Here is a 25,396-nt window from a genome sequence, read left to right as displayed (position 1 = left end):
TATCACAACAAATGAAACCATTTTTCAATACTTCTATAGTAAGTTGACAAGTTAATGTGAAGTGATAATAAAAAGGAACAAAAAATGAATTCACCTTTTGCATTGCCAGTACAAGATAAATAAACAATCTTAATATCAATTGTAATGATATGGTCTGTAGTCAATTTGACATTTATCCAAAAGTATGTTGGGTTTGGAAATAAAATGACCTAATTTAAAATAGGGCCACTTTATATTCCATGATCACAATAATGTGGTGCTTTGAAATAATTAAAGGTAAAGTAAAAAATTATGTTTATTTAAGTAATATGTAAAGATTCTTTTATTGCTGAATATTTCCCTGCAGTCCTTGCTGTGTCAATTAAAATCTCATTGGAATCTTTCAGCACGTCTCTGTCTCAGATCATCTAAATCTGGGTCAAGTCTGTTTGAATTACCTACAAATACAAACAGGTCTATGTACAAGCCAAATTTAATATCATCATTTTGTTTCACTATACATTTAAGGAAAGACAATATATATTTTTTTGGCCTATGAAGGTTTTTTAGTGTGCGCCACAGTCACTGATGCTACTTCAAATAAGCAGAAAAAATATAGAAGTCATTACTAATAATTCTAGAGTCAAAATTAATAATTCTAGAAGTCATTACTAATAATTCTAGAAGTCATTACTAATAATTCTAGAGTCAAAATTCATTAAAAAGTTTGATGACATCAAGGTTACATTTCAAAATTTGGTCTATGAGATGATGGACTACCGGTAATGTTTTTTTATCCCATCAAAAAGTGTGATACTTCTAAAATTAAATAATTAATGAATACTGTAAACGTACTAATTTTCGCTATTTTTGTGACAAAAAACAGTACACGCGAAGTAGATTATATAACACTTATCATTTTTATGAAACTGCAAAAATTGATAACTGCCAATACTTGACAGAATCTGCGAAAATTAGCAACAGCAAAAATTAATATGTTAACAGTAACTTGTGTAATTAGTGAATCCTAAGACTAAATGTACTAAAAATAAAAACATTTTGTTTGGAAAAAGGGGGTTTACAAGAATCTCACTGTTTTGTCAATATTTATATGTAGTCCAAAGGTTTTTGTATGTAAAGGTGGAAGAATCTATACTACAACATTTTATATAACAGATCTGGTAATAACTTCTTTTCCAGTTTGTTTAGCAACATATGTACCTAGCAATTAAGCTAGGCCACGTAATTTTAGTTTCCTTGAAGTGCATACATTTTGACAGATGATAATGGAAGTTTGTAAATCTGAAAATAAGATAATCAGCAGTCAGTACACAGCCAAATGTGCCACATATGATAATCCTATGGTGCTCGATGCATATGATAATCATATGTTGCAAACAATATGATTCTCATGTGTGGCACATTTGGCTGTGTACATGTAGAAAAAGAGTTGAATACCTATCATTAAAGGCTGCCTGCAGGCAGGATAGGAAACTCACTCAAATTCTAGCCAGTCCTGAATTCAATTTTTCAATATATTTACTATAAGGTTATAAAGATTTTTGCTAAATTTAGCCAGTCGTGCCAAAAAATAGCCAGTCTTGGGCTGGCAGGCAGGCTACTATTTCTAACTCTGCTGTAGGGGTGTATATTTGCATCATCCTTTAAAAATTAATAAGGCCAAAAAAAAAAATAGTCTTGTTTCCTGCTACTCAGGTGTCCCTATTTTTTTTGCTGCCGACCCATAAGTTGTTTCAAATAATTATAAAGTCAAAATTTCCAAACTTCTATTCACCGAATTTTCAGTGTCTTAAACGTCTTCCATTATCGACATTTATACCTATGATAATATAGCGATGGCCATGTTGGCCACCAGTTTACTTGTGATTATGTTCTTATTAAATTAAAACAAGCCCTATATATGAAGTTAAAGAGAAGTAGCTTTGGGAGAAGATAAGAAAAAATAAAAGACATTGTGTCAGTAAAATCACATCACTGAGGCAGAGCACATGTATAGAAATGTCAAAGAAAAAAAACTTAAATATAAAATTATTTTCTAACCTACCAACCCTCTTTTTTTCTGGCTGGTAGCAGGAAACAAGACTATCATTTTATTTTGCTTAACTCACTAATAGTGGATCCAGAGGGAGTGTAAGGGGTCGGCATCTCCCTTTTAATGGAAAATTTATCATTTTCATGTGTAAAATTGACAAAAAATGGTAAATAATGTCTAGCACCTCCCTTTTTTGAGGAACATAGCGTAGCACCCCTTATTTTCAAATTTTCAGCTGCTCACGATCATCAAATTAATTTAAAACTCTTCAAAAATTCAGTGACAAGAAAATAAAACATACCAGTGTTTCTATCAGACCTTAAGCTTTCTTCTCTTGCTCTATTCATTTGCTCCTCTTCACTAAGGCCACCAGTATAGTTATTGTAACTGGTATCCTGTCTGGTTGTTGTACTTCTAAAATTGTATGTTCTGTTTGGAGCTACAAAAAATAAACATGCATGTATATTGTATGTATTGCAGAACTTTATATGGCTATAATTGGTAAAATACTAAATAAATATGTGTAAAAAGTTAGTCTGTCAGTTATAATTATATTTACTGGATGGTATGAATACATGTACCTCCCTTTAAATGTATTTATTAACTTTAACTGGTACAAGTGTACCTACATATGAAATTATTTTTTAGTTTGTCATGAGCATTTTTAATCATTAATATATACGCAACATCAAAGATTCTTCAATAGTAAAAAAATTATGGAACATGGATTATCTCTCTTTGATTACATACATGGGGAGAAAATTAGAAAATGCAAAATTAACAGAGACGAAACTATTTTTATTAATTTTTACAATTTTTGAACATGTACTTACATGTATATGATTAAAAAATGATAAGCTATAAATTGTTGATTCAATACATATCAATGTAACTGTCAAGCAGGACTGATGTAGCTACATCTGTTAGCTATGTTACTTTTCAAACTCCGGAAAAATTTCAAAATGATTTTTGAAACATATGATTTCATGTATATTTAATGACACAAAAACATGTGTCCTTAACATGTGCCCATGTTTTAAGCATGGTTTTTCTAAAAACCAGGCAGGCGTGATTCATCTTATCTCACAAGAATCTATGATATTGTTCAAATACATTTGTCACATCCTAAAAACAACTGTTCCCATGCTCATTACCTTGGATCTGCTATATTAATAATTTTGGACAAGTTATTTTGTAAAAATTCTGGTGGGAAATGTCCCTGTACTTTTCTGTAGTAGAGCGAAACCAATACATGTATTTAGTGTTAGTATCTCCAGTGGGCAACTTTCATTTGCACTTTTATTTTTGATTACAGTTTCTATGTGGCCTACTGAAGGATTTCCAATATATTTGGGATTAAGAAATATATGAATCACTAATCATAAGGTTCTGGCTGGTTCCATGACAGAGCATGTATGAATCAATAATCATAAGATTCTGGCAGGTTCCATGACAGAGCATGTAATTTTTCCTGTGTAAGCTTTGTCTGATTCTTTAATTGATTAGTACCTGAAGAGCTGTACCCTGTGGCTTGTCTTTGATATGTGTAAGATGGAGCTACAAATAAAAAAAGGTCAAGATCATATTATTTATACAGTACAGAAAGTGACATACCATGACTGATCACCGCCATAGTGGCATACCACTCTGAGAGTGGTAAGCAATAATATCATTTCTTAAAATTTCTTACAAATTATTTTTGGAAGTTGTTTGGCATAACCTACCATTATTTTTTTTTAAACATGGGAACTATCTATTTCAATAAAAAAATATGTGTTACCACTAGCAGAGTGGTATACTACCATGTCAGTGATCAGTCATGGTATGTCTCTTTCTGTAGTGTATAACCAATTCATTTTAATCTTGAATTCTTTTAAACTGCAGGCAAGTCACTTAAATAAACAAAAGTATTAAGAAATCCAAATTACCCAGCTCACATTTAATATTTTCAAAAGGTAGTTAAATACATGTATCCTAGATATTTAACTGCAGTCATAATAAATGTAAGAAGATTTTAGAACAACACTAATTCAAAAAATTGAGAAATAAATGAAAGAAATTTGGCAATGAATACCATAATATTTCTTAAACTTTATGATATTTTGAAAGTATATTCTAAATAATGTAAACTTTCTTATTCTGCTAATTTTGTGATCAAGGAAAAACAGGAATTTAAGTTGCCACAAATAACATGAATAAGTCACTTTCAAGTTTGACTTAAAAAGTTTCAAAATCGAAAAGCAGAAAAATTGAATTAACATTCTGAAACAGGAACATGAATAAGCATGAACATAAGTTAGTATACAGAAGCCTAATGTGCTAAATAATAATGGGATAATCAATTGTAGATAGTACATGAAATTAATTAGACTGGAAAATATTTATAATAATAGGATAATTAATAGGAAAGAGTGAATAACCAAAATATGATCACGAGTGCTGAAGAACTTCCTAGATTTAACAAGAGTGTGGAACTTGTTCTGTGCATGATTTAAATCTTAATGCGTTTATTCAACAGTGAGAAATGTCAATTTTTTTATACATGGAACATTCAGTAAATCAGTGCTATCTATATAATATCTACAATGTATGAATATAAGCTGGAAGCCTAATACTTACCTGGAGGAATGACGCTGTCCATCAATGGCTTCAGTGGACCCTTAATGTACAATAATCCAACCAATATCCCTGCCAAGTGACCTAAAATTATACTAAAATCAGTATTAATGAAGTATTGACCATCAAACCATGGTTGTCTCAGGTTGCTAACTTCTTTTTAGAATAAAAGAAGGATCATAGTCCGTCGTAAAACAGCACGTTGTTCTTACTTAATTTATTTGAATTTTGATTAAAGGTAATAGTCTTGTTTTGTTAAGGCAAAAAAGAAATAGTCTTGTTTCCTGCTACCAGCAAAAGATATTGGGAAGATAGGTCGGGAAATTATATTTTATTTAAAAGAAAACAAAAACATTTTACATTATGTTATTCGGGAAACAATCTAGACTTCAACAGCACTTGCACCATATTGGCCATACAGTGTTTAGGATAGGCACAAAAAAGAAAAAGGTATGTAGGGTAGCAGAAAGCAGACATATTATTTTTTTGCCTAACACGTCAGAGGTTCTGAATGAGTGTAAGAAATTTTAATATCCATTTGTGATTATATTCATATCTCTTGTTCACAGTGTGTTAAAGTCATACATATTTATAAGATGTACATGTATAAATAAATCTACCTTAAATGTATCTTGGATGGTCTAATGGTTTTATCGGAGACTTTGAACAAAAACAAACGTACTTGACATAAAGAGATAAATTGTTTCTGATCATTGTTTTATTTTTTATCTATCAAACATGTGAAGGAAATTTTTAACTACTGGTAGTCCCTTTGACAAGTCGTGAAAAATGATCAGTGAACTTGTATGTTGACCAACTTTATCCAGAAAGCTATCTTGAATCGAGAGAAGTCATACATGTTTGTATGGTACAAATGAGAGCTAAAAAGCTAATATATGACAGATTGATTAATTGATTGTAGTTTTATGTCCTGTGGCAGATATTTCATGCAATTTATGATAATATCAATTGACTGAAAAATACAGTAAACCCTTGCCTTGTACTTTTCTGACACACTGGGCCATACTTTCAATGTGCTAGAACCCTGCTTTATAGTATTCTGACACACTGGGCCACACTTTCAATGTGCTAGACCCCTGCTTTGTACTATTCCATGTACATATGTACATGTATGACTCTACTGGAGATCAAACCCATGACCTTCTTTCTAAGTATGCGACCACAAAGACATTACCAGTGAAGGAGGCATGAGGAGTAATAAGCTGTATTATGACTAACTCTGCCCAGAAAGCTATCTTTGATGGTACTGGGATAAACCCAAGTATGTACTGTGTCCCTGGAGGAGTGTAGTGACTGACCAGAACTTTCAAGGCAAAAATTACACCTGTAAGTAGAAAAAAAATAATTTAAGAATTCAAATGTGTCAAATGTATACTTATTTTGCGATTCATTCTATCTTTACCATGTTTTATGTTCAAAAAGTTATAAAAATTTTAAGTCTTTCAACCAATATATTACATGGTAATATTTCAACGGACAATATTAGACAAATAAATGTTTTGTCAATAGCAAATTAAGTGTATGTATTTGTAAGAATCAGGCAAAATGGGGAAAAATCAGAAACATGCATGTCAAAACCCCACCAATCTGACAATATAATTTCACCCAGGGATGCTTTCTCTATTTGAAAAGACCATTATTTGATCTCTGCATCATTGGCTTTGCTCAGAAATTTTTCAACAGAATGTTAGAAAAATGAGGTTTTTGACAGAGTTATCTGCCCTTGAAATATTCATTCTCAGTACATTTCAAAGAAATTATAACTCAATGTTCCAGCATGAAAATCTTGTCTGTTTTCCTTGATTCTGATGGTGAAAATAGGTAAATTAACTATCAAAATGGTGTTTTTTTTTTCATACCATGTTTCACAAGTTTAACCCACTGCCTGATTCTTACAGATACTGACACATAAGCTCTTCAAGCAAATATGCAGATTTACAGAAAAAGGTTTTTGATTTGTATAGTATGAATATTGATGTGCTACATGTGTACATGTACTACTCTCTTTCCAAAAGGAAATTGAATAAAATCCAATTAACTTTGTTAAAATAAATTACGAAACAAATTGAAAAAAACTTGAAAGATTTTTTCACCAAAATACAAGTATATATTTCACTGAATACAGGTCTTCATTTATGGCATGCATAATTTTGTAATTCTGCAATAAAAATGATATAGAAAACTGATTTTTTTTAAACCTAAAACAGCAAAAACTAGCAAAGAAAAAAAAAGTGTCTGGTTTAGACAGGTTTCACTAGTGAGTAAAAAAAATGAGAAATTCAATCTACATTAGTGAAAAAAATTCTTGGAAGATTTGTAAGGACATTTTTGTACAACTAACCTGAAAAGCCAACAGCACATACTAATTCATAATGAGTATCATCATAAATCTTCTCTAGGGCAATATTAAGTCCAATGTAGACTAAACTAGTCAAAACTGTAAATACTGCTAATAAAAATGCAAAATATATGCTTTTAAATTTTCTTTCTAGTAGTCTCCCTTTGTACAAGAATGACGCCATATTATAGTATAAATGAATGTCATCAGCATGGAACAAAGCTGATAGAATGAGTCTTCGCCATTCCTTACGATACATGACATGGTATACACTTAAACACACTTTTCCAGCATTTGGAAACCATTTCATTAGATCTCCAAACTGTAAAAAGATGGCTGCCTGGAAGACAACTGACCCTAAAGTCACTGGTGGAATATTTTCAACACCCATATTCAACATTTGTGCTCCAAGAAGCATCACACCAAGTCCTGACCCTCTTGATCTTCTTCCACCTAGGTAAGGCATTGTCAATATTATCTGTATTTAAATAAAATCTGTATTTCTTAAGTTGTTCATGTACATTACCTGAAAAGGGAAATAATTTAGTATGACAGCAAAGCTGGTTAATACAGGTATACAGGTGGATAAGCATAAAGATCACAGAAATTTCTCCTGGTGACATAACATGCATAATAAACATGGGCAACTTGGCAATTTACCATTTCTGCAAAGCTCAAACTCTGCCTGTTTATTACTCAAATTCATCATGTTCATCACAAGTAAATAATATTTAATTTTGTGCCTGTCTCATAATTTATTTAACCAAATCTAACACTGCCCAGCTAAGTGCTATTTTCATACAGGGATGTCAATAGAAGCCGTCAACTGGTAAAATTGGATGGCTACTTTATTTTCAATAATGGGTGAAACTCTTACAAAATTTTCATCAGTTTACCTGCTACTTTTTCTTTTTTTTCCTGCTACTTAAAATTCTAGTCATCTCTGTCATATGCTTGTATTTGCAGAGTATTGTAACACAATGATCTATCTGCATTATGAAGTTAGATTTAAGGATGTAGACCAAGGGTAAGGGACATAACTCATGAAATCAGTGATATGTTTATTCAATTTCACCAAGCTTGTAATGCTTTCATTTGAAACAGAATGAAAGCAGTCCAGGTTACTTTGATGCTTACATGAGATTGATGTGAAATGCTGAATACAAACATTCCAATGATTTTTATGAGTTGTGTCCCATACCCTAGGTCTGCCTCCTTAATTACTATTAATGTGACCACTTAATTGATTTGGCTATATACATGTATACTCATTCTTGAGAGTTCTAGGGTTTTATCCTTTGTGGTCAAGATATAATTTTGAGAGGTTATCATGCTCTCTGAATACATATTTGGTGCTCATTGTAAACAGAAAAAAAGTTTGCTGCAGATCTATTTTCACAGTTTTTGTGGTAAGACCAGTAACAAAAAGAAAAAAGAGTTGTGAACATTTTTTTTGAAGATCACTTAATACATGTATGGTTTTAACAATGATCGGAAAAAAAAAAAAAAAAAAAAATTGATACCAAAAACCATATAAAATAGACGGTATGAAATTTCCATATTTACTGTAACCAAAAAAGTAGTGAGAATTAAATTATCAGCTAGTATAGTGTACTTCACAAGAGGAACAATTCTTTAGCCAATTTGGTTTGTTACTGTCTGGTCATCTACTGGGGTCTACAGCAGTTGCACAAGGTATAATTTAGGTTTTATTTATGAGTTCATGCACTCTTTTTAAAAGCTTATTTATGGTATTTATGGATAACAGCCTAACAGTTACATTTTAACACAATGGAAAAAAATAATAATAGCGAGCACCGCAAAGCGGTGTGAGCTCTACGGTTATTATGTGTACTTTCCAAATTTCCCTTTGGGTTCCCCAATACACTAATGAAAAAAAAGTCATGTTCTAGAAGTAACAAAAAGTGACTGTCCTTACGGAGAAAATTCATCATTTCCTTCAATCGAATAAATTAAGAAATATAGGTTAAGATTACGTTTTAGTAAAAACAAATTAATCTTTTCTGATAGTTTTCATGTCTTTTTCTTTTTTTTTCCTATTTAAAGAAGTGAATGTGATCAATGTTATTAAAAAGTTCAGGAAACACGTGGATGTACGTATGTGTATCTCTGTTGTTCCACTGTTGCTGTTGTCAAGAACCTAACCCACCTTGGAAAAAAATATAACTTCGATAGTATTATCCAAATCAAAGCATAGCTTTTCTAAGAAAGGAAAGGCAATCATTTTCTTGTTTGCAGCTTTTGGTTGCGTCTGAAATTTGTTTATATAAATTGACCATTTAAAAAGCGAAGGGGAAAGGGGGATGGGGTTGGAATGGGAAAAAAAATATTTTCACAGTCACTCGTTCCAGTTAAAGCAGTTAAAAATATTTAACTTCAACCGGGAAGCCAGTGACCAATTATGCTTCTTGCTCATTCATTGAAAAAATTCCCCTATTATTTAACAAGGCAGATTTCCAAATAAAAATATTGATTTCGCTTGCTGTTGAAATTAAAATAGAAATATTGCACTTGCGAAACAAAACCTGTCATCCGATCCCCACCTTTTTCATAATGTTTTTACTATTTTGAGGGATCTTGCAAAGACAGTACATGTATGGTAAAGCTTTCAGTGCTCGCTGATTTAGGCAATGCCTTTTCCATATTAATATACTTGTCAACCACAAGTTCTTAAGTTACACACTGAAGTTGGTCAAGAAATTAAACTCATGTTGTGGTTGACCACAGGTCTTTGTCAACTATCCTATCCAAGGCAGTAAACTTTCGCGTAGAGTAAGGTACACTTTGTATACGTGATAGTATATCTGCAATCAATAGTCGACAAAGCTAAGTAAGACAAGACCCAGTGGTTCTCATCTTGAAAAAAAAATGCATATGAACAATCAATATGCAAGCTCACTATCCATATGTACATACAAATTAAAACACTGGTCTTGTCACCATTGCTACCATGTATTCAACAGAATTTCCTTGTCTTCCTCTAAACAAAAATGAATTATTCTATTTTCAAGGAGGCTGCCATTTTAATGACGTATCTTACACATCCAATGAGATTTATTTGACGGACGTGTACTTTAACTTTCGCTTTGTCATCGAGATGTATTTGTTTGTTTTGATCATTAAACCTCATTAATTATTTACTATTTTTGATGCAGCTTCTAATTAAGAGAAATCCAATGTTTTAAGCCAAACACTAAAAAGACAATAGATAAAATCAAGGAAGTAACAAAAACAGAACACGGAATTTCATTTCTATTTTTAGCGTATTCGAAATTAAAATTCTCTTGCGAATCTTGGAAAAAATGAACAAGACAAATGTGCTTTAGCAGCTTCCAATGTCTGAGGAATAATTCAGTGTTCAAATGGTGTAGCTAAAACTGACATGAAATGACATGAAGGTAAATAATATGTTGAAAATTCTAATCACAAAACTATTTATCTGCTTGTACTTTCAGTTTTGCAGTTTTAAAGTTTAAGAGCAAGTAGGGACAGAGTGAGAGCCGTTATATACAACTTTTATAGCACCAATATTAAAATATAACTCTGCACTTTACATCAAAATTAATAAAGTACATTATACAGTACAATTGTACATACAAATACTATATATAACAAGAGGCTCTCAAAGAGCCTGAATCAGTCACCTGGCAAACCATGCCCAATTAACTAAGTAAGTAAAGATCATGTATTGTACCATGTTTGACAAAAAAATGCTGAAAAAGAGCATATATTGACGAATGGTGTAAGTTCAACTGAGTACCTAAGGCACTATTAAATGTGGAAAAAATTGACTTCAAAGTGTTTAGAACTTCTGGAAAAAAATTGAGCACGGGTACCCCTATGCCCTGTTATTCCACCAGGTCTGAGTGGCATTATCCCAGTATACATTTGTTGAAAAAGAACATAAAATTAAGTTTATCCATGGCTTTACAACATTTTCATCATCACCATTAAATTCAGGCAACCAATGGATGAAAATGGTCACACAATGGCAACCATTTTGAAAAAGGCCACCTTAAAAAAAATTCAATACTGCCTTCAAGTCAGAATATCATGTTTATCATTTAAGTAGCTTTCATCTTCATTTTTCTTCTATAGTTAAGGAAAAAATAACAAAAACAGCATTTTGACCCTTATGTTCTATTTTTAGTAACAACCGCCATGTTTTATGACCAATGAAGAATTTTGAATGATCAGTTTGCGCAGGATACCCTAAGGAACAATTGTGCCAACTTTCATTCAATTTTGTCGCATGGTTTCAGAGAAGAAGATTTTCAAAGATGTAAATGTGAAAAAAAAAAAAATGTTTCAAGGGCAATAACTGCTACATTAGGCTACAAATAATTTTTAAAATTAACCATGTCAGAATTATGCTAAATTCAACACTTTTTGATTTATTTGCAAAAAATTGTATTTTGACCCATATGTACTATTTATAGTAACAGCAGCCATGTTTATTAAAGCTTCAATTTTTTTAAACAATAAGTTTGTGCAGGATACCATATAGAACAGCCATGCCAAGTTTCATTCCAATTGGTCAAACAGTTTCAGAGTTAAGAAAATGTATGAAAAAATAAGCTAATGGCAACAGACGACAGATGTCGACAAACACAAAGTGATAACAATAGCTCACACGGCCTTTAAGCTGGGTGAGTTAAAAATGATAATATTAAGACCTATCAATACAACAACCGAAAAAATCCAGACACAGGAAATGAAAATTAAAAAAAAAAAAAAATAGGTATGAAATTGTGACATAAAAATGAGAAAAGAATAATTTTAAGAAATTCCATATATCTAATCTGGTTTTTCTTGGCTCAACATTTTTCACAACATAGATTAATGGGATTTTCTGTCCACAAAATTTGATAACCATATATATGCCTGAGTTAAAAAAAAAACAGTTGTAAAATATATGCTCACTATCACAATGCAAACCTATACCTAATACAAATCGGAATGCAAAACTTGAAATTCTCAATTTCCCAATTGATTTGACAGGAGTGAAAACAGACCCTTGCTATTTTTCTAAAGGATAAGGAATAATAAGTGCTCTTATTAGCCCTAATTACAATTGTAAATTTATTCTCTCTTTTTAAAGAGTCATAGTAATATGATGTATTATTGTGACATCATAACAATTAATGAAAGCATTAAAGCACAAAGAAATTTTCTTAAAATTTATGTACTTGTACATCTATATTAGTATGTTTTAAACAAATTTAATGTTATTACAAAAGTGTGGGTAGTTTAGCAGATAATTGGGACATAACTCCCTTACGGCTTTAAGTCTGTCTTTAATGAACCTTGATAATACCAATTATAATTTCCTGAGCAAGAATTACAGAAGGACAGTTTCCATTTCCCTTATTGAGATTCTTAGAAATGTGTGGTAGTTGAAATTAGAATGGAGATATAGCAGGAAACAAATACCAAATTCTTGATATTACATAAGTTTTAGTGTTGTGATTTTATTTAAATTTCTATTTTGTGCAATATATCATATTTATTGTGTAGAGGTAAGCCTAATATATTACATGTTTTAAAAAATTGCTAAGTATTATAAATAAAGAACAGGTGATAATAAATCAAACACCGCTTGAAACTATTCAGTGGTGAATACAGCAGGGAGTGTAATGGCTCTTGGGGTTGGAATCCCCCCTTTGTTAAAATGTGACAATTTCGTTAATTTTGAGCAAAGTTTTTGCAAAATTGACCAAATAATAGTCTGGAACCCCTGCCTTACGATAATGCCTGGTTTCAGAAACCCTTTATAAATTACTGTTTTGCTTCTATAGTATACATAGGACAAAGTCCTCATATTGGTAATCATTACAAATTTAACCTTGAATGAGAGCCCAATTTCAGTCTGACAGGAAGTTAACCTGTATACCAAGTGAGGATCTTTACTGGTTTTGTATCTAAAACAAAAGAAAAGGTTTTACTGGTAATAAACACATTTACTATGCTTATCATTAAAATACGGTAATTTCAATTGATAATCCGTTCTCTTATGATGTTTTATATGTTGATGAAACAAATCTTTGAGCTATTTATATAGGCCATGCCCACAACTAAGTTGACTACTTTTATTGATCACTGTGTATTGCGTATTTTCCATGCTACCCTCAACACTAAATCATTCAATACTTAATAGCCATTGGTTCAAACACAAATACAATAATTGGTTAAGACCTGTATGTGCATGATACAATTCACAAAATATAAGAATACATACAAATAATTATACAGTAGTTTTGCAAAACAGTGGCGGATCCAGAGGGGAAGCATTGGTTATTTGAAAATTTGTCATTTTCATGACACTTTGAAAAGGAGGGGTGCCAGCCGAGGTTCCCCAGAAAAGGGGTGGGGTGGGGTGCTAGGACATTATTTGCCATTTTCTTTCAATTTTACTTTTCCAATTAAAAGGGGTGCTAACCCCCTACACCCCCCTCTGGATCCACCCTTCGAAAACGTATTAGATTTCTTTGTACCAAAAACTGAAACAATGTACTGTATTTTCAGTCTTACCCATATTCCTTATACAGAGACATGCTCTTTTGTCTCATCAGGAATGAGGAAATTTTGAAATAGAACAGGTTAGGAAATAATTCTTTTCTGACTCCTTAGTTTGTTTTTTAATTGGATATTATCATAATTTTATGTATATAGTTACACTACACTTTCAGAGCGGGCATTTATCTTGATGACCTTTTGACCTTTTTGGAGAAGGGGCATCAAATTTGAGAATTAAACATGGCATCTAATTCATGATAAAAACATTTGTTCATGAGTAGTCATGGTTTTAATACCAAGTACATGCATACAAAGTCTGGACAGAAATTTGAAAGTTTAAATGTTTCTCTCTGAAAAAAGATTAACCTGTTGCTTTTGTATGCCCCATCATCTTCCTTTCTTCCATGTTTTAGTACATCATCACTTGATTAAATCATTATAATTTAATTTCAGAAGTAGCACGGTTTCTGATTGGATCAAAAATTTTGTTTATTGTCACATAGACCAAATTTTGTAATGACTGTGACGTCACCAAACTTTTTAAATGATTAACTCATTGAATTTTGGTATTTAAATTTAATTTTAAGGAATGACTGTTATATTTTTTAGTGCTAACATGTGCTTTTTTTTTTTTTTTTTTTTTTTTTAGAAATGGCTGCCTTTGGAAACCAAAAAGAGGTTCTCTTACTCCATGATGAGGTGGATGATTTTTTCATTAAAAAGTATATCATACCTGAGCTAAAGGAGGCCAATCTTAATTTTTTTCTTCCTGAAACAGACATTGAAGCTGGATTATCAACTCATGTCACCTCAATGCCAGCTCTTATTGAAAATAGCAAGAGAGTCCTGTTCATCCTGTCAAAAATTTCTAAGAAACGATTCAAGTGTACCTACGAAATATTTTTAGCACTAGAAAAAAGCATAAGTACAAACAAAATGTGTGTAACAATTGCACTGCTCGATGAACTAGACAGACATGACATACCTAAGATTCCAATGTTGGAGCACAGTATGATTGCTAGACTTACCGACAATGATTTACCTTTTACAATCAAAAAGGTCACTGAAATTATTAAAGGTAAAGTGACTGGTTTAGGTTATTTTGAAAATTTAATGTGAATTTTGAATTTTCATGGCTATATTTGAAATTCAAAACTTTCATTAAATTTTGAACATTTTCATGGTAATGTGAAATATCTGAATTGAATTCAATGTTAACCAAACTATTTGTATGTTGTTTTTTTTAATGATTTTTAAGTATAGTGTAAAAAAATAGTAATGTTTGATAAAAAAAAAAATGATAGAAAATAGATATTGTAACATTTTGAGATTTTGAGGCAAAAATTAAGGTATATTGAGAATTTTGGAGTTTCAAATTTTGGCAGCTGTGAAGTGATGCATTAAGTACTTAAGCCAAGAGTAATATTTTGTGGAATTGTTTGTGGCATTTTTGGATAAACTGCTAAAATATGCCTAAATTAGCACCTCGTAAAAGTTACCTGCTATAATTTATGTATTCTTTCCTCCAGCTGGTAATATTATTCAAATAATAAGAGATAGGCATTAATGGAATGACATTGTCCCAATGTCTGCTTTTTTTACAGGAGAATGTACAGATCTGGACAAGAAAATGCCTGTTGGTAACTTAGCTACTGGACTTGCCTGGAGTCATTTTTTGGGTTATCTTAGCATTATTTTGACAGGTAATTTGGTATTGAAAGCAAAACTATTTATGTATGGTGAAGTTAAGAACACAGTTAAAAAGGAGGAAATAGATATAAATATATATTTTTTTTATACTTAAAAAAATATATTTCTTGAGTTATCCCTCTTAATTTTACTTTATTTTTCACTTGCATTTCAATTTGCATAGATTTGGACAATTGATGTTTTCAGTGCAATGATGGATCCAGGGGGAGTGTTTGGGGTGTCCGAATCCTTCTTTTGCTTGGAAGTTTGTAAATTTTGTACATGACATTGTCAAAAATAGGAAAATGATGGCCTGGAATCCCCTTCTGCTTTCAAATTTCTGGATGGGAACCCCCACCCCTTACAAAAAAATTTTGAATCTGCCCCTGCAGTATAAAAAAAATTCCTTTCAATTTTTTGTTTCTAACAATGAACAGATTTATTAATTTTGATATTAATCCAATCTCTGAAAAGGGGTAAATTCACAAACTCTAATTTTAGGCCTACTATTTTGCTTAGTACTTGAACTTTTGTATTTCCTTATTTCAAAGCTAAAATACTATATGATTATTAATATGCAGAAAATACAAGCTGTTATGTCATAATTAAGTCACAAGGAAGGCACCGACCTCTGTTTCTACACAGTTTTTATTGAATTATAACTAAAATGGGAGGATGAGGGGTTGTTTTTTTAATCCAAAAATAGAGTCCAACCTATGAACAACAAAATCTTTTGTTAGGAGTTGTGATGGTACAGAAGGCTATTTTTGCACTAAGGTGCTCTACATTTTCTACATAAAAAATGTCGCATGAAATAAGACAATTTAACACAATATGGCTAAATTTTCAAATTTTTCTTTATTTCATCTACAATTTTAGTGCAACACAAACTTTTACAGCAATGAAACTTTGTTTTTAACGAAGGCACATATTCCACTAGTGAATTATGCAATTTTCAAATTTATTTGAAACACTCTAGATTTTGGGGCTGATTTTGATATTTTCTGAACATACTCCATTGCCAATGTTAAATATACAATACCGGTAATTTTTATATTTTTAGACTTTGCCGATAATGTTATTAACAGTGAATGGTTCAGCACAGGAAGAATGTCCACACGATTCTTTATGTTACTGCCTAGATCTGGGACGTGTCCAGTTTTTCAGAATGAGGATGAGAGGATTAAACAAGTTGGCAACTTAAAAATTGAAAAACATATAGCTGGTACCAGGAGAATTTACACACCTAATGTATACTCCATATTAGATGATGAGGTTTGTTTTTCTGTACTTTTTATACACACTCTTAAGTGAATGGTTTGTGTATAGATATCATGGATGGAATGGCAGACTAACAAATGGACAAGGCTATTTTGTTTGTTAGTCTGTCATTTCATCCATCCCTTTAAACTACCTCACAATTCTCAAATCTTGGTTTAGTCATTTTTATGCTGTAATAAAAATTACTTGAATGACATTGGTTTTATTATAATTCATAAAGAGCAGCTCCAAAGTTTTTAATATAATAATAATAATAAGTATCCCATTTGAACATTAAAACCTTTTTAAGTAGTTTTTTATTGGATGTAAAATGAATACAAAATTCTTTGTCAGATGTCTTTGTATTACAATGTAAAAAAAATATAATTATTTTGAAGATTTGGTGCAATCTACAGTCAAAGAATTAAAAAAAAACCAAAAAAACAAAACAAAGCAGGGTATTTCAGGTTAAATATGAAAAGTTATTACATGAAAAAAATGTAATTTTTCATCACTATCTTAACAATAAATAAGTATTTTGTATTACAGACTGAATATTATTGCTGTGCTGAGGTTCCCAGTGCCTTTGGATGTATAGGGAAGATATTCTATGAAAAGCTAGGTCATTTAACCCCTCAACAAAGGAACTTAGAAGTAGAAAGATTTTATCATGTGTTGGACCAGATACTTAGTCATGAATACAACAAAAAGTGTCATATGTTATATGAGCTTGTAGTTTACAATGGTAAACATCCATTTGATTCTTTTTTTTCGGTCGGGTTGGGGATAAGGGTTTACAATATTTGAAAAAGGGCTAGACTAGAATTCCCCAGGTGTAGAATTCATTAAAAAGAATCCAGTTGGACCATTTACAAAAAGTTTGCAGAGAAAATGAAAATAAGATCTGTTCAATATGAACCTGTTTGTTATCATTTTTTTTACAAGATATTGATTGACAGATTGATTAGTGTTTAACTGCCAAGCAGCAATGTTTTAGCGACTGTAAGAGTAATCAAGGGAACCAATGTTATAGCGGGAATTAAAAGAATGTAATCCAGGGACAAAGATCAGACATGGAAAATAGACATACACAACAAAGAACATAAAGTAACTAAAATCATACATACAAAGTAACAAAAGCAAAGGAGCAACTCGGACTCCACTAAAAACTGGGAGCATGGACCAGGTGCACTGGTAGGGTAAGCATCCTCTGCTTTTCTAGAAACACCCGCCAAGTTGCTCATAAAAAGTCAAGTCTGGGTTAGACAAACAAGGAAAGGAAAACTATGATCCGTTGAATAAATCAGTTTTCATGGTGCAGATGGATACACTTTTTGTAAATGTATAAGTATTCACAGATTTTGTCAAGTGAACATATTTGTATCAGTTTTTGCAGTTTCAAAAAAAATGTTTAGTGTTAAATAGTGTTAAAATCAATTTCTCTGGTATTATTTTTTGTGGTTTTCTGTCCACCGTGAAAAATGAGAACTGCTCTAAAAATAGTATGTTTACAGTATATCCCTGTGATTTTACCAGATATTTACCAGATATTGCCGTTTCCTTAATTATGGATTATTTTATTATTCTTGATAGTTTTACATCAAACATCTTTGTGAATGAATAAATGGAAAAAAAATTTTAGCATGTAAATGACTTAAATACATAGACATAAGTTTATTGTTGAAGTAGTATTTTTTACATAACAAGAATAATTGTACAAATTCACAATTTTTTTTTGTTTAAAAGCCTTTAACAATATCTTTTTATTCTAGATGAAGAGAAGTCAGAGGAGGGATTACCCAGTACACACATACTTCGTCACCTTTCTAAGAAATCAGATGATGCTATTCCTGTAAGTACACATATGGCTTTGTCAGCTTCAAGATAAAGCAGAGGTCAAAAGACCCTAAAAGTACCCACATACATTGTTTCTTTTTTTTTAGTATAAGTTTTTGTAAGAAACAGGCAAAATGGGCAAAATAAGAAATATGCATGTCAAAACCCACCGATCTGACTGTATAGTTTCACTCAAGGATGCTTTCTTTATTTGAGAAGACCATTATTTGCTCTTTGCATCACTGGATTTGCACAGAAACTTTTTGAATAGACTGTTAGAAAAATGATAGTTTTGACAGAGTTACCTGCCCTTGAAATATTCATTTTTAGTGCATTTCAATGAAAGTGTGACTCAATTTACAAAAATGATATGAAGAATCTTGTCTTGTTTCCTTGATTGACTGATGGTGCAAATAATCATATTAAGCACTCAAAATGATGGGTTTTATCATACCACATTTCAACCACTGCCTGATTCTTACAGAGACTGACACTAAATATCAACTCTTAAGGACACAGTGGTTTTATTTGACAGTTGAATAATAAAAATAGATGTTAAAGATCCTGTCATTACATGCATTAACATGTATCTTGAAAATTTTGAATTACTGTACAGATACATGAATTTATATGGAGGCATGACAGTTTTCATTCCAGAAAGTGTTCAAGTTAGGATATTTGTTTACCTGTTTAACCTGTACAGTGAAAAAAAATATAACATTAAAAGAAGGCAAAGCCAGGGACAAAAATAACATTAAAAAGAAGGCAAAACCAGGGAATAAAATATAACATTAAATAACATTAAAAAGAAGGGAAAAAATACAAGATTAAAAAGAAGGAAAGGCCAGAGAAAAAAATATAATATTGGAAAGACGGCAAAATGAGGGAAAACTTATAACATTGAAAAGAAGGCAAAATGAGGGAAATATATCAACAAATCTCTTAGCATTGTTTTCCAGGAACATTCCCAGAAGAAATACAAGTATGATGTGTGTATACTTCACTGTTCTGAAGATCAGCAGCAAGCATTTTACATACAGGGACGTCTTAAGGAAAAAACAGAGCGACCTAACATAACTTTAGCATGCCCTGGTCCAGAGAAAGAGTCCATTCCTGTTGTAGAAGAAAAAGTGAAAGATTCCAAATGGGTTGTGTTAATTTTGTCAAAGAACCAAAGAACAATAGAGTTTTGGTTAGCTGAATTACTGTCTAGTGCTGTTGATAACAAAGAATATGAGTCTCAGGATATTTGTGTATTACCCCTTTTATATAATGTTGAACCAGAGAAAATTCCAACATTTATTCGGTGGCTGACCTATATTGAAGCTAAAGAAGAAGAGGATTATGTCAGCAGGGTATATGAAGTTATAAAAGGTAAAAAAAAAATATTTATAAGTTACATCTTAATCTCTGAATTAATGTCCTCATTTTGTTATTGCAGAATAAATTAACAACTTGAGAGGGTACCTAACATTGATTTTCTCTCAAATTTATTTGGCTCGTTTAAATTTCTTCAAATTTTATAGTGTTATACTTTGATAAAAGAAGCAAAATATATAAATTTCCAAAAAATTTAATCTCATGTTTCATGGGAATAATTTCAATGAATTAATAGTAGCTTCATCAACAACAGAATTACAGACAAAGCAGCCATTAAAAGCACTGACGTTTAATATTTTTCAGGACAAAGAGTTGCCTTACGGACACAGTCACCGGTAGGAAATGTACACCAAGGCTTAGTATGGGGATTTGTTGTCAATTATCTACGACACGTATTGCCAGGTATCCTAGCAACTAACTTTTATGGAGCAATCATTAGATTGTGATTATGGGAGGGTGGTTGATTGATTTGAATAGAAAATTCAGGATGTAAGATTTGTATAAAGAGCACTGAGGAGTGACCAATTTTACACCTCTGTAAATCATTGTTTTGGGTTAAAAAATGAATCTTTGCTTGTTGAAGAAACTTAAAATTCTATGATTGCACTTATATGTCAAATGTATATGATTTTCTGGTATTTTATACACTTTTAATTCAGAATTCACCATGTTTTTTTTTTATATAATTGAAAATAATAAAAAAAAAAAAACAGCTAACTTAAAATTTCAATAACTAAAATTTAATTGCCTAACAAAATTTTCAATCTCACTAATGCAGGATCGTTCTCCAAATCACAAAATATGACTTATAAAATAAATAACAAAATTGTAATGATTAGTGTGTTCAATAACTTTTGGATTTTCATGCAGAATGTACATACGTATTTGACATCCAGATAAGTATGCATTGTTTACATGTTTACATATAGGCTATAGTTTTAAAAACAACAAAATAAAGTTGCCAGGTATTTTTAAGTAGATTTTTTACCTATGCAAAAAAAAAAAAGAAAAAAAAAACAATATTAATTGGAATTTTTTTTACAACATAAAATGATTTGTTAAATACTGATAAAATCCTAAAAAAAACAATTCATGATTGCATAGTTATCTTTCATATTTTGCAGAAATAACAAAAAGAATAGAGCAGAGATTGAAAGCCTTAGGAGTTGATACACGTGACCCTTTTGTTCACTATCATTCTGGACTACTGGAGATAGTTCCTCAGAGCTGTGAGGTCCCAGCAAAGCTTGACATCTCTACAAAACATTACACCATAGAGAGCCAGGGCAGAATTGATGCCACAAAGGAACAACAAGAGACAAAAGTTGTCAGAGTTTTCTCCTGTAATTTCTATAAGCTAACTAAGGTTTGTCTTAAAGTCCTAGTTTGCATCAAAATTAGAAAAAAGTATTGTGACTGACATCACTGAGTGATATCCTGATATTGAAGTATTATGATTGACCTGACTGAAAGATACCTGGGTACCTAATGCTTGAAGTATTGTGGCTGACCTCACTGATTGATATCCTGATACATAAAGCTTGAAGTATTGTGACTGACCTCATTGAGTGATCCTGATACATAAAGTTTGAAGTATTGTGACTGACCTGACTGATTGATTTCCTGATACATAAAGCTTGAAGTATTGTGACTGACCTGACTGAGTGATACCTGGGTATGTAATGCTTGAAGTATTGTGACTGACCTCACTGAGCGATATCCTTATACATAAAGCTTGAAGTAGTGACTGACCCGACTGAGTGATACCCTGGTACCTAATGCTTGAAAGAGTAATCAAGGAAACCAAGGTTATAACGGGAATCAAAAGAATGTAATCCTAGGACAAAGACCAGACATGGAAAACAGACATACACAACAAAGAACATAAAGTAACTAAAATCATACATACAAAGTAACAAAAGTAAATGAGCAACTCAGACTCCACTAAAAACTGGGAGCATGGACCAGGTGCACCGGTAGGGTAAGCGTCCTCTGCTTTTCTAGAAACACCCACCGAGTTGCTAATAAAAAGTCAAGTCCGGGGTAGACAAACCAGGAAAGGAAAACTATGACCCGTTGAAAAAATCAGTTTTCATGGTGCTGATGGATACACCATAACGATCCACGAGTTCATGATGACGACCATAAAACTTCTGTAGTGATGACTTCAATCTCCTCATTGAGTGATATCCTGATACATGAAGTTTGAAGTATTGTGACTGACCGCATTGAGTGATATCCTGATACATGAAGTTTGAAGTATTGTGACTGACCCGACTGAGTGATACCTGGGTACCTAATGCTTGAAGTACATTCAATTAGTGTTCAAAACCCTTATATTAGAATTTATCTTCCTTTGTAAGCATCAGACACTTATTATTTTGTTTTTTTGCACATCTCTTTATGATACCAACTGTCATATAAATTTTTGGACAGACAGTCTATTTGATTCATATATTTGCCCAACAAAAAAGCCCCAACTTAGTTTGTGGTGATCATTAAATACGACAAGAAATTTATATGCAGCTGAGGTAAACTAAATCCTCCGAAGAATACAAGTTCTAGCAAATCATAATCTATATGACAAAGGCAATGAGTTGCATATTGGAAAAAACTTGCAAAAATATTAAAAAATGCTATAGAAGTCTTTTTGAAGAACAAAATTTCATGGTATGACAAAATTGAATTTTTTAAATTAAGTTTTTGTTTTGAATTCAAATTTTGGGTTTTGATTGACATGCTTAACCACATATATTGATGTATTGATTATGTAAATTTCTCTTCCTACAAAAAAGATAATATATTATAGACCTTCAGTTGATATAAAAAGGGAGATAACTCAATATAAATTATAAACATTGCATGGAGCAGGAGCAGGTTACTCATCTTTTCCAAACACAACACCCCTAAAGTACTGAATAAAACAAAAATCAGGCAAATCCATAATAAACTATAATCACAGAGATATGTATCCCCTGTCACACATTGTCAGTGTGAAATTACTCTATTTGATGTCGGATTAAAAAACATAAATCATCAGTGACATCAAATAGAGTTATTTTACAAGAAAAAAGTAGTGTGAAGATTTGACCAGCTGGAAGGAATAAAAGAATTTATTTCACATTTAAGTTATATAAATTCATTATGCAGGAAACATTTTATAATTCACTGCTACAGGTATAATAATTTAAGGAGGTAGACCTAGGATAAGGGACACAACTCTTACAGATCATTGGAACATTTGTTTTCAGCATTTTACATCTATTTTATGTAAGCATCAAAGTGACTTGGACTGATTTTATTCCGTTTCATATGAAAGCTTGAAAGGCTATGGTGAAATTGAATTTGATACAAACGTATCACTGATTTCAAGGGTTATGTCCCTTACCCTAGGTCTACCTCCTTAAAAAATTATATTCTTTCAGGATGGACACTCCTACTACTTTGCTGGTGAATTTGCAACACCAATCAGAACATTGCAAGGGATGGGTAACTCTGTGATCTGTGGACTTACTCTTGACAAAATGAGAAAAGAGGCAAAACTATTCACAGATAAACTTGAGAAGATAATGCAGAAGGATGATGAAGGCCATAAATGTACAATCTTAAGACTGAATGGTAAGAATTAAAGTACAAATTTGAACATAGACAGGGGCAGGTACAAAATTTTAGATTGGGGGGGGTGATGGTATTATCAATGTTGAAGGCAGTATCGCTTCCAAGGGCAGTCAAATTAATGATAATCCCCTCTACATAAGCAACTATTGTGTTTATTTTGTTGAAGAACCTTGAGAGGGCATTATCATGTGACATTTTAATGCATATTAATGAATACCACATGACCATGTTTTAACCAATAAGAATAGCTTATTCTTCTCTGAAATAAAATACGGGTTCTTATTGGCTTTACATTCAATTGAAATTTAACCATCATGTTTTAAAAGTGTTGACTGCAAATTTTGAGACTGGAATCGATAACAAATGAGAAAATGTATGACAAAAGAATTGAAGTTGACCAAAATTTAGATATTTTGTTCATTTAAACTTTTTGGTCATATTTCTGGAATAAAACAGTTTTCTAGATGTAAATGTATCAAAATTTCTCAGCAATTTGATTTAAATGAAGTACACTGTAGTTGTGGCATCATTGTGGCATCATTGTAAGATCATTACATTGAATTAAAGCCACAAAATTTTCATTTCCCTGATAACTTTAAAAATGTTATTATGATTAAGTTGATATTTTTGGGTGATAATCACAGCCTAATGCTCCTATACACCTTTCATGGATAAAAAGTCATTTTTTAAGCTCAATTAGTCAAAAGGGCCATATAAGCTAGCTATTGTTATCATTTTGGCATCTGTCATAGTCCATAAACTTGTCTTCATATATTTTATTCTCGGAAACTACTTGACATATTTTATTGAATGTCATTAATGTTCCTGTGCTAAAGTTGTATTTGCAATTTTTTTTATCTGCGGAAAAACCAGGACACTATATCTATTAATAGAACATAGCAGTAAAGCCACTTATTTTAAGCTATGGTATATCTAAAATATTATAAGAGATAAGAGATAAATATATATAATCGTCTCTCCTTCTTTGGATTGAAGAGCTCTATACAGGTCGTCATAGGGTTGAAGTTGTGGAATGGTCCTTTTCTATATTTTTTTAATTGCATTTTTTTCGCTTTATTTTGAAAACCATAATAGATAGAAAAAAAAAACAACATTATAATGTAATGATCTTAATGATAAGGCTAATGAATGTTTTGTATTTGTACACATATTAGTAGTGTACTAATTTTTGCTATTTTCACAGTAGACAGAAAACATGAAAAAGAGTACCTGCTGATATTGATTTTTATCACTATATAATGCTAATTATTTATCGAAACTGTAAAAATTAATACCTGTTAATATGTTCACTAGACAGAATCTGTGAAAATTAATACTGTTGCAATATTTTATTCATGTACATGTATTTTTTTTTTTAAATAGCATGATACATTTTAAAGTGTAGCACATTTCTTTGGACAGATAAAAAGGAGCTTCCTGATTTGATCATTAAAGAGATTATGGAGGATGAGGAATGTAGAAATAGCCGTCGCTGAATCATACTGGTCGTAGATCTTCAACAGTATTTGTTTTAGCCATGTCTTTCAAATAGAAGTCATCTTCATTGTGTTGTGAAAATTCCTAACAGTATACCTTCCCGAAAAAATAAACAAAAACAAAAACAAAAAAATTTTTTTTTTACCTGGCTATAATTATGTAAGAAGCACCATTTGTGTGTGTGTGGGGAGAGGGGAGGAAGGGAGGGAGGAGTGCAATATGGAAAATAAAAACCAATGCTTCCCATATTGAATTTTATTACAAATTTGCCAAGAACTAGACATGAACCTGGAATGGCCTCAATGTTTATGACTATTAATTTTTGTTAGTTTCCATTTCTTATTGCTTAAGCTTAACTCACCGTATATTTACCTAAATATACAACAGTTTGAACCAATCTAATTAAGTCATATTGAATATGATCACTGTAGTTCTGATTTCCAATGTTGAATTTATATGAGACAATACAATCAAATTTAATACAAGAACTCGTTTTTAATTTGATATTACTCTCACTAATTTTTGCAGTTAATTGAAGCACCAAAGAACTCCCTGCCTTTATTCTCTATGGA

General features: G+C 31.5%; 2 protein-coding genes across 5 annotated transcripts; one reads left to right on the top strand and one right to left on the bottom strand.

Moving 5' to 3' along the window:
• Window positions 1-282: 282 nt before the first annotated feature.
• On the bottom strand, window positions 283-10,220 carry LOC148626452 (rhomboid-related protein 4-like). 2 transcript variants are annotated; one of them, XM_088570475.1, is made up of 7 exons: window positions 10,170-10,220; window positions 7,011-7,533; window positions 5,844-5,993; window positions 4,652-4,732; window positions 3,542-3,589; window positions 2,334-2,471; window positions 283-437 (listed from the first exon to the last, which is right to left on the bottom strand). In XM_088570475.1, the coding sequence occupies exons 2-7, from the start codon at window positions 7,471-7,473 to the stop codon at window positions 370-372; spliced, it is 948 nt and encodes a 315-aa protein (XP_088426601.1). In that variant the 5' UTR covers window positions 7,474-7,533; window positions 10,170-10,220; the 3' UTR covers window positions 283-369. The 2 variants fall into 2 exon arrangements, with proteins under 2 accessions (XP_088426601.1, XP_088426600.1); XM_088570474.1 differs by lacking the exon at window positions 10,170-10,220 and adding an exon at window positions 9,945-10,093.
• LOC148626451 (uncharacterized) lies at window positions 10,162-24,894 on the top strand. 3 transcript variants are annotated; one of them, XM_088570470.1, is made up of 12 exons: window positions 10,162-10,426; window positions 13,554-13,627; window positions 14,194-14,622; window positions 15,149-15,247; window positions 16,297-16,508; window positions 17,043-17,238; window positions 18,266-18,345; window positions 19,289-19,703; window positions 20,013-20,111; window positions 20,834-21,075; window positions 23,135-23,327; window positions 24,750-24,894. In XM_088570470.1, exons 3-12 carry the CDS (start codon window positions 14,196-14,198, stop codon window positions 24,821-24,823), a joined length of 2,037 nt encoding a protein of 678 aa, XP_088426596.1. In that variant the 5' UTR covers window positions 10,162-10,426; window positions 13,554-13,627; window positions 14,194-14,195; the 3' UTR covers window positions 24,824-24,894. The 3 variants fall into 3 exon arrangements, with proteins under 3 accessions (XP_088426596.1, XP_088426597.1, XP_088426595.1); XM_088570471.1 differs by lacking the exon at window positions 13,554-13,627 and adding an exon at window positions 11,515-11,677; XM_088570469.1 differs by lacking the exon at window positions 13,554-13,627.
• The last annotated feature ends 502 nt before the right edge of the window (window positions 24,895-25,396 follow it).

The sequence above is a fragment of the Perna viridis genome, chromosome 2 (assembly GCF_037379345.1).
Source record: "Perna viridis isolate PV_CMFRI_1.1 ecotype Kerala chromosome 2, ASM3737934v1, whole genome shotgun sequence".
In the NCBI taxonomy this organism is placed as follows: domain Eukaryota; kingdom Metazoa; phylum Mollusca; class Bivalvia; order Mytilida; family Mytilidae; genus Perna; species Perna viridis.
This window is presented reverse-complemented; position numbering and strand designations above follow the sequence as displayed.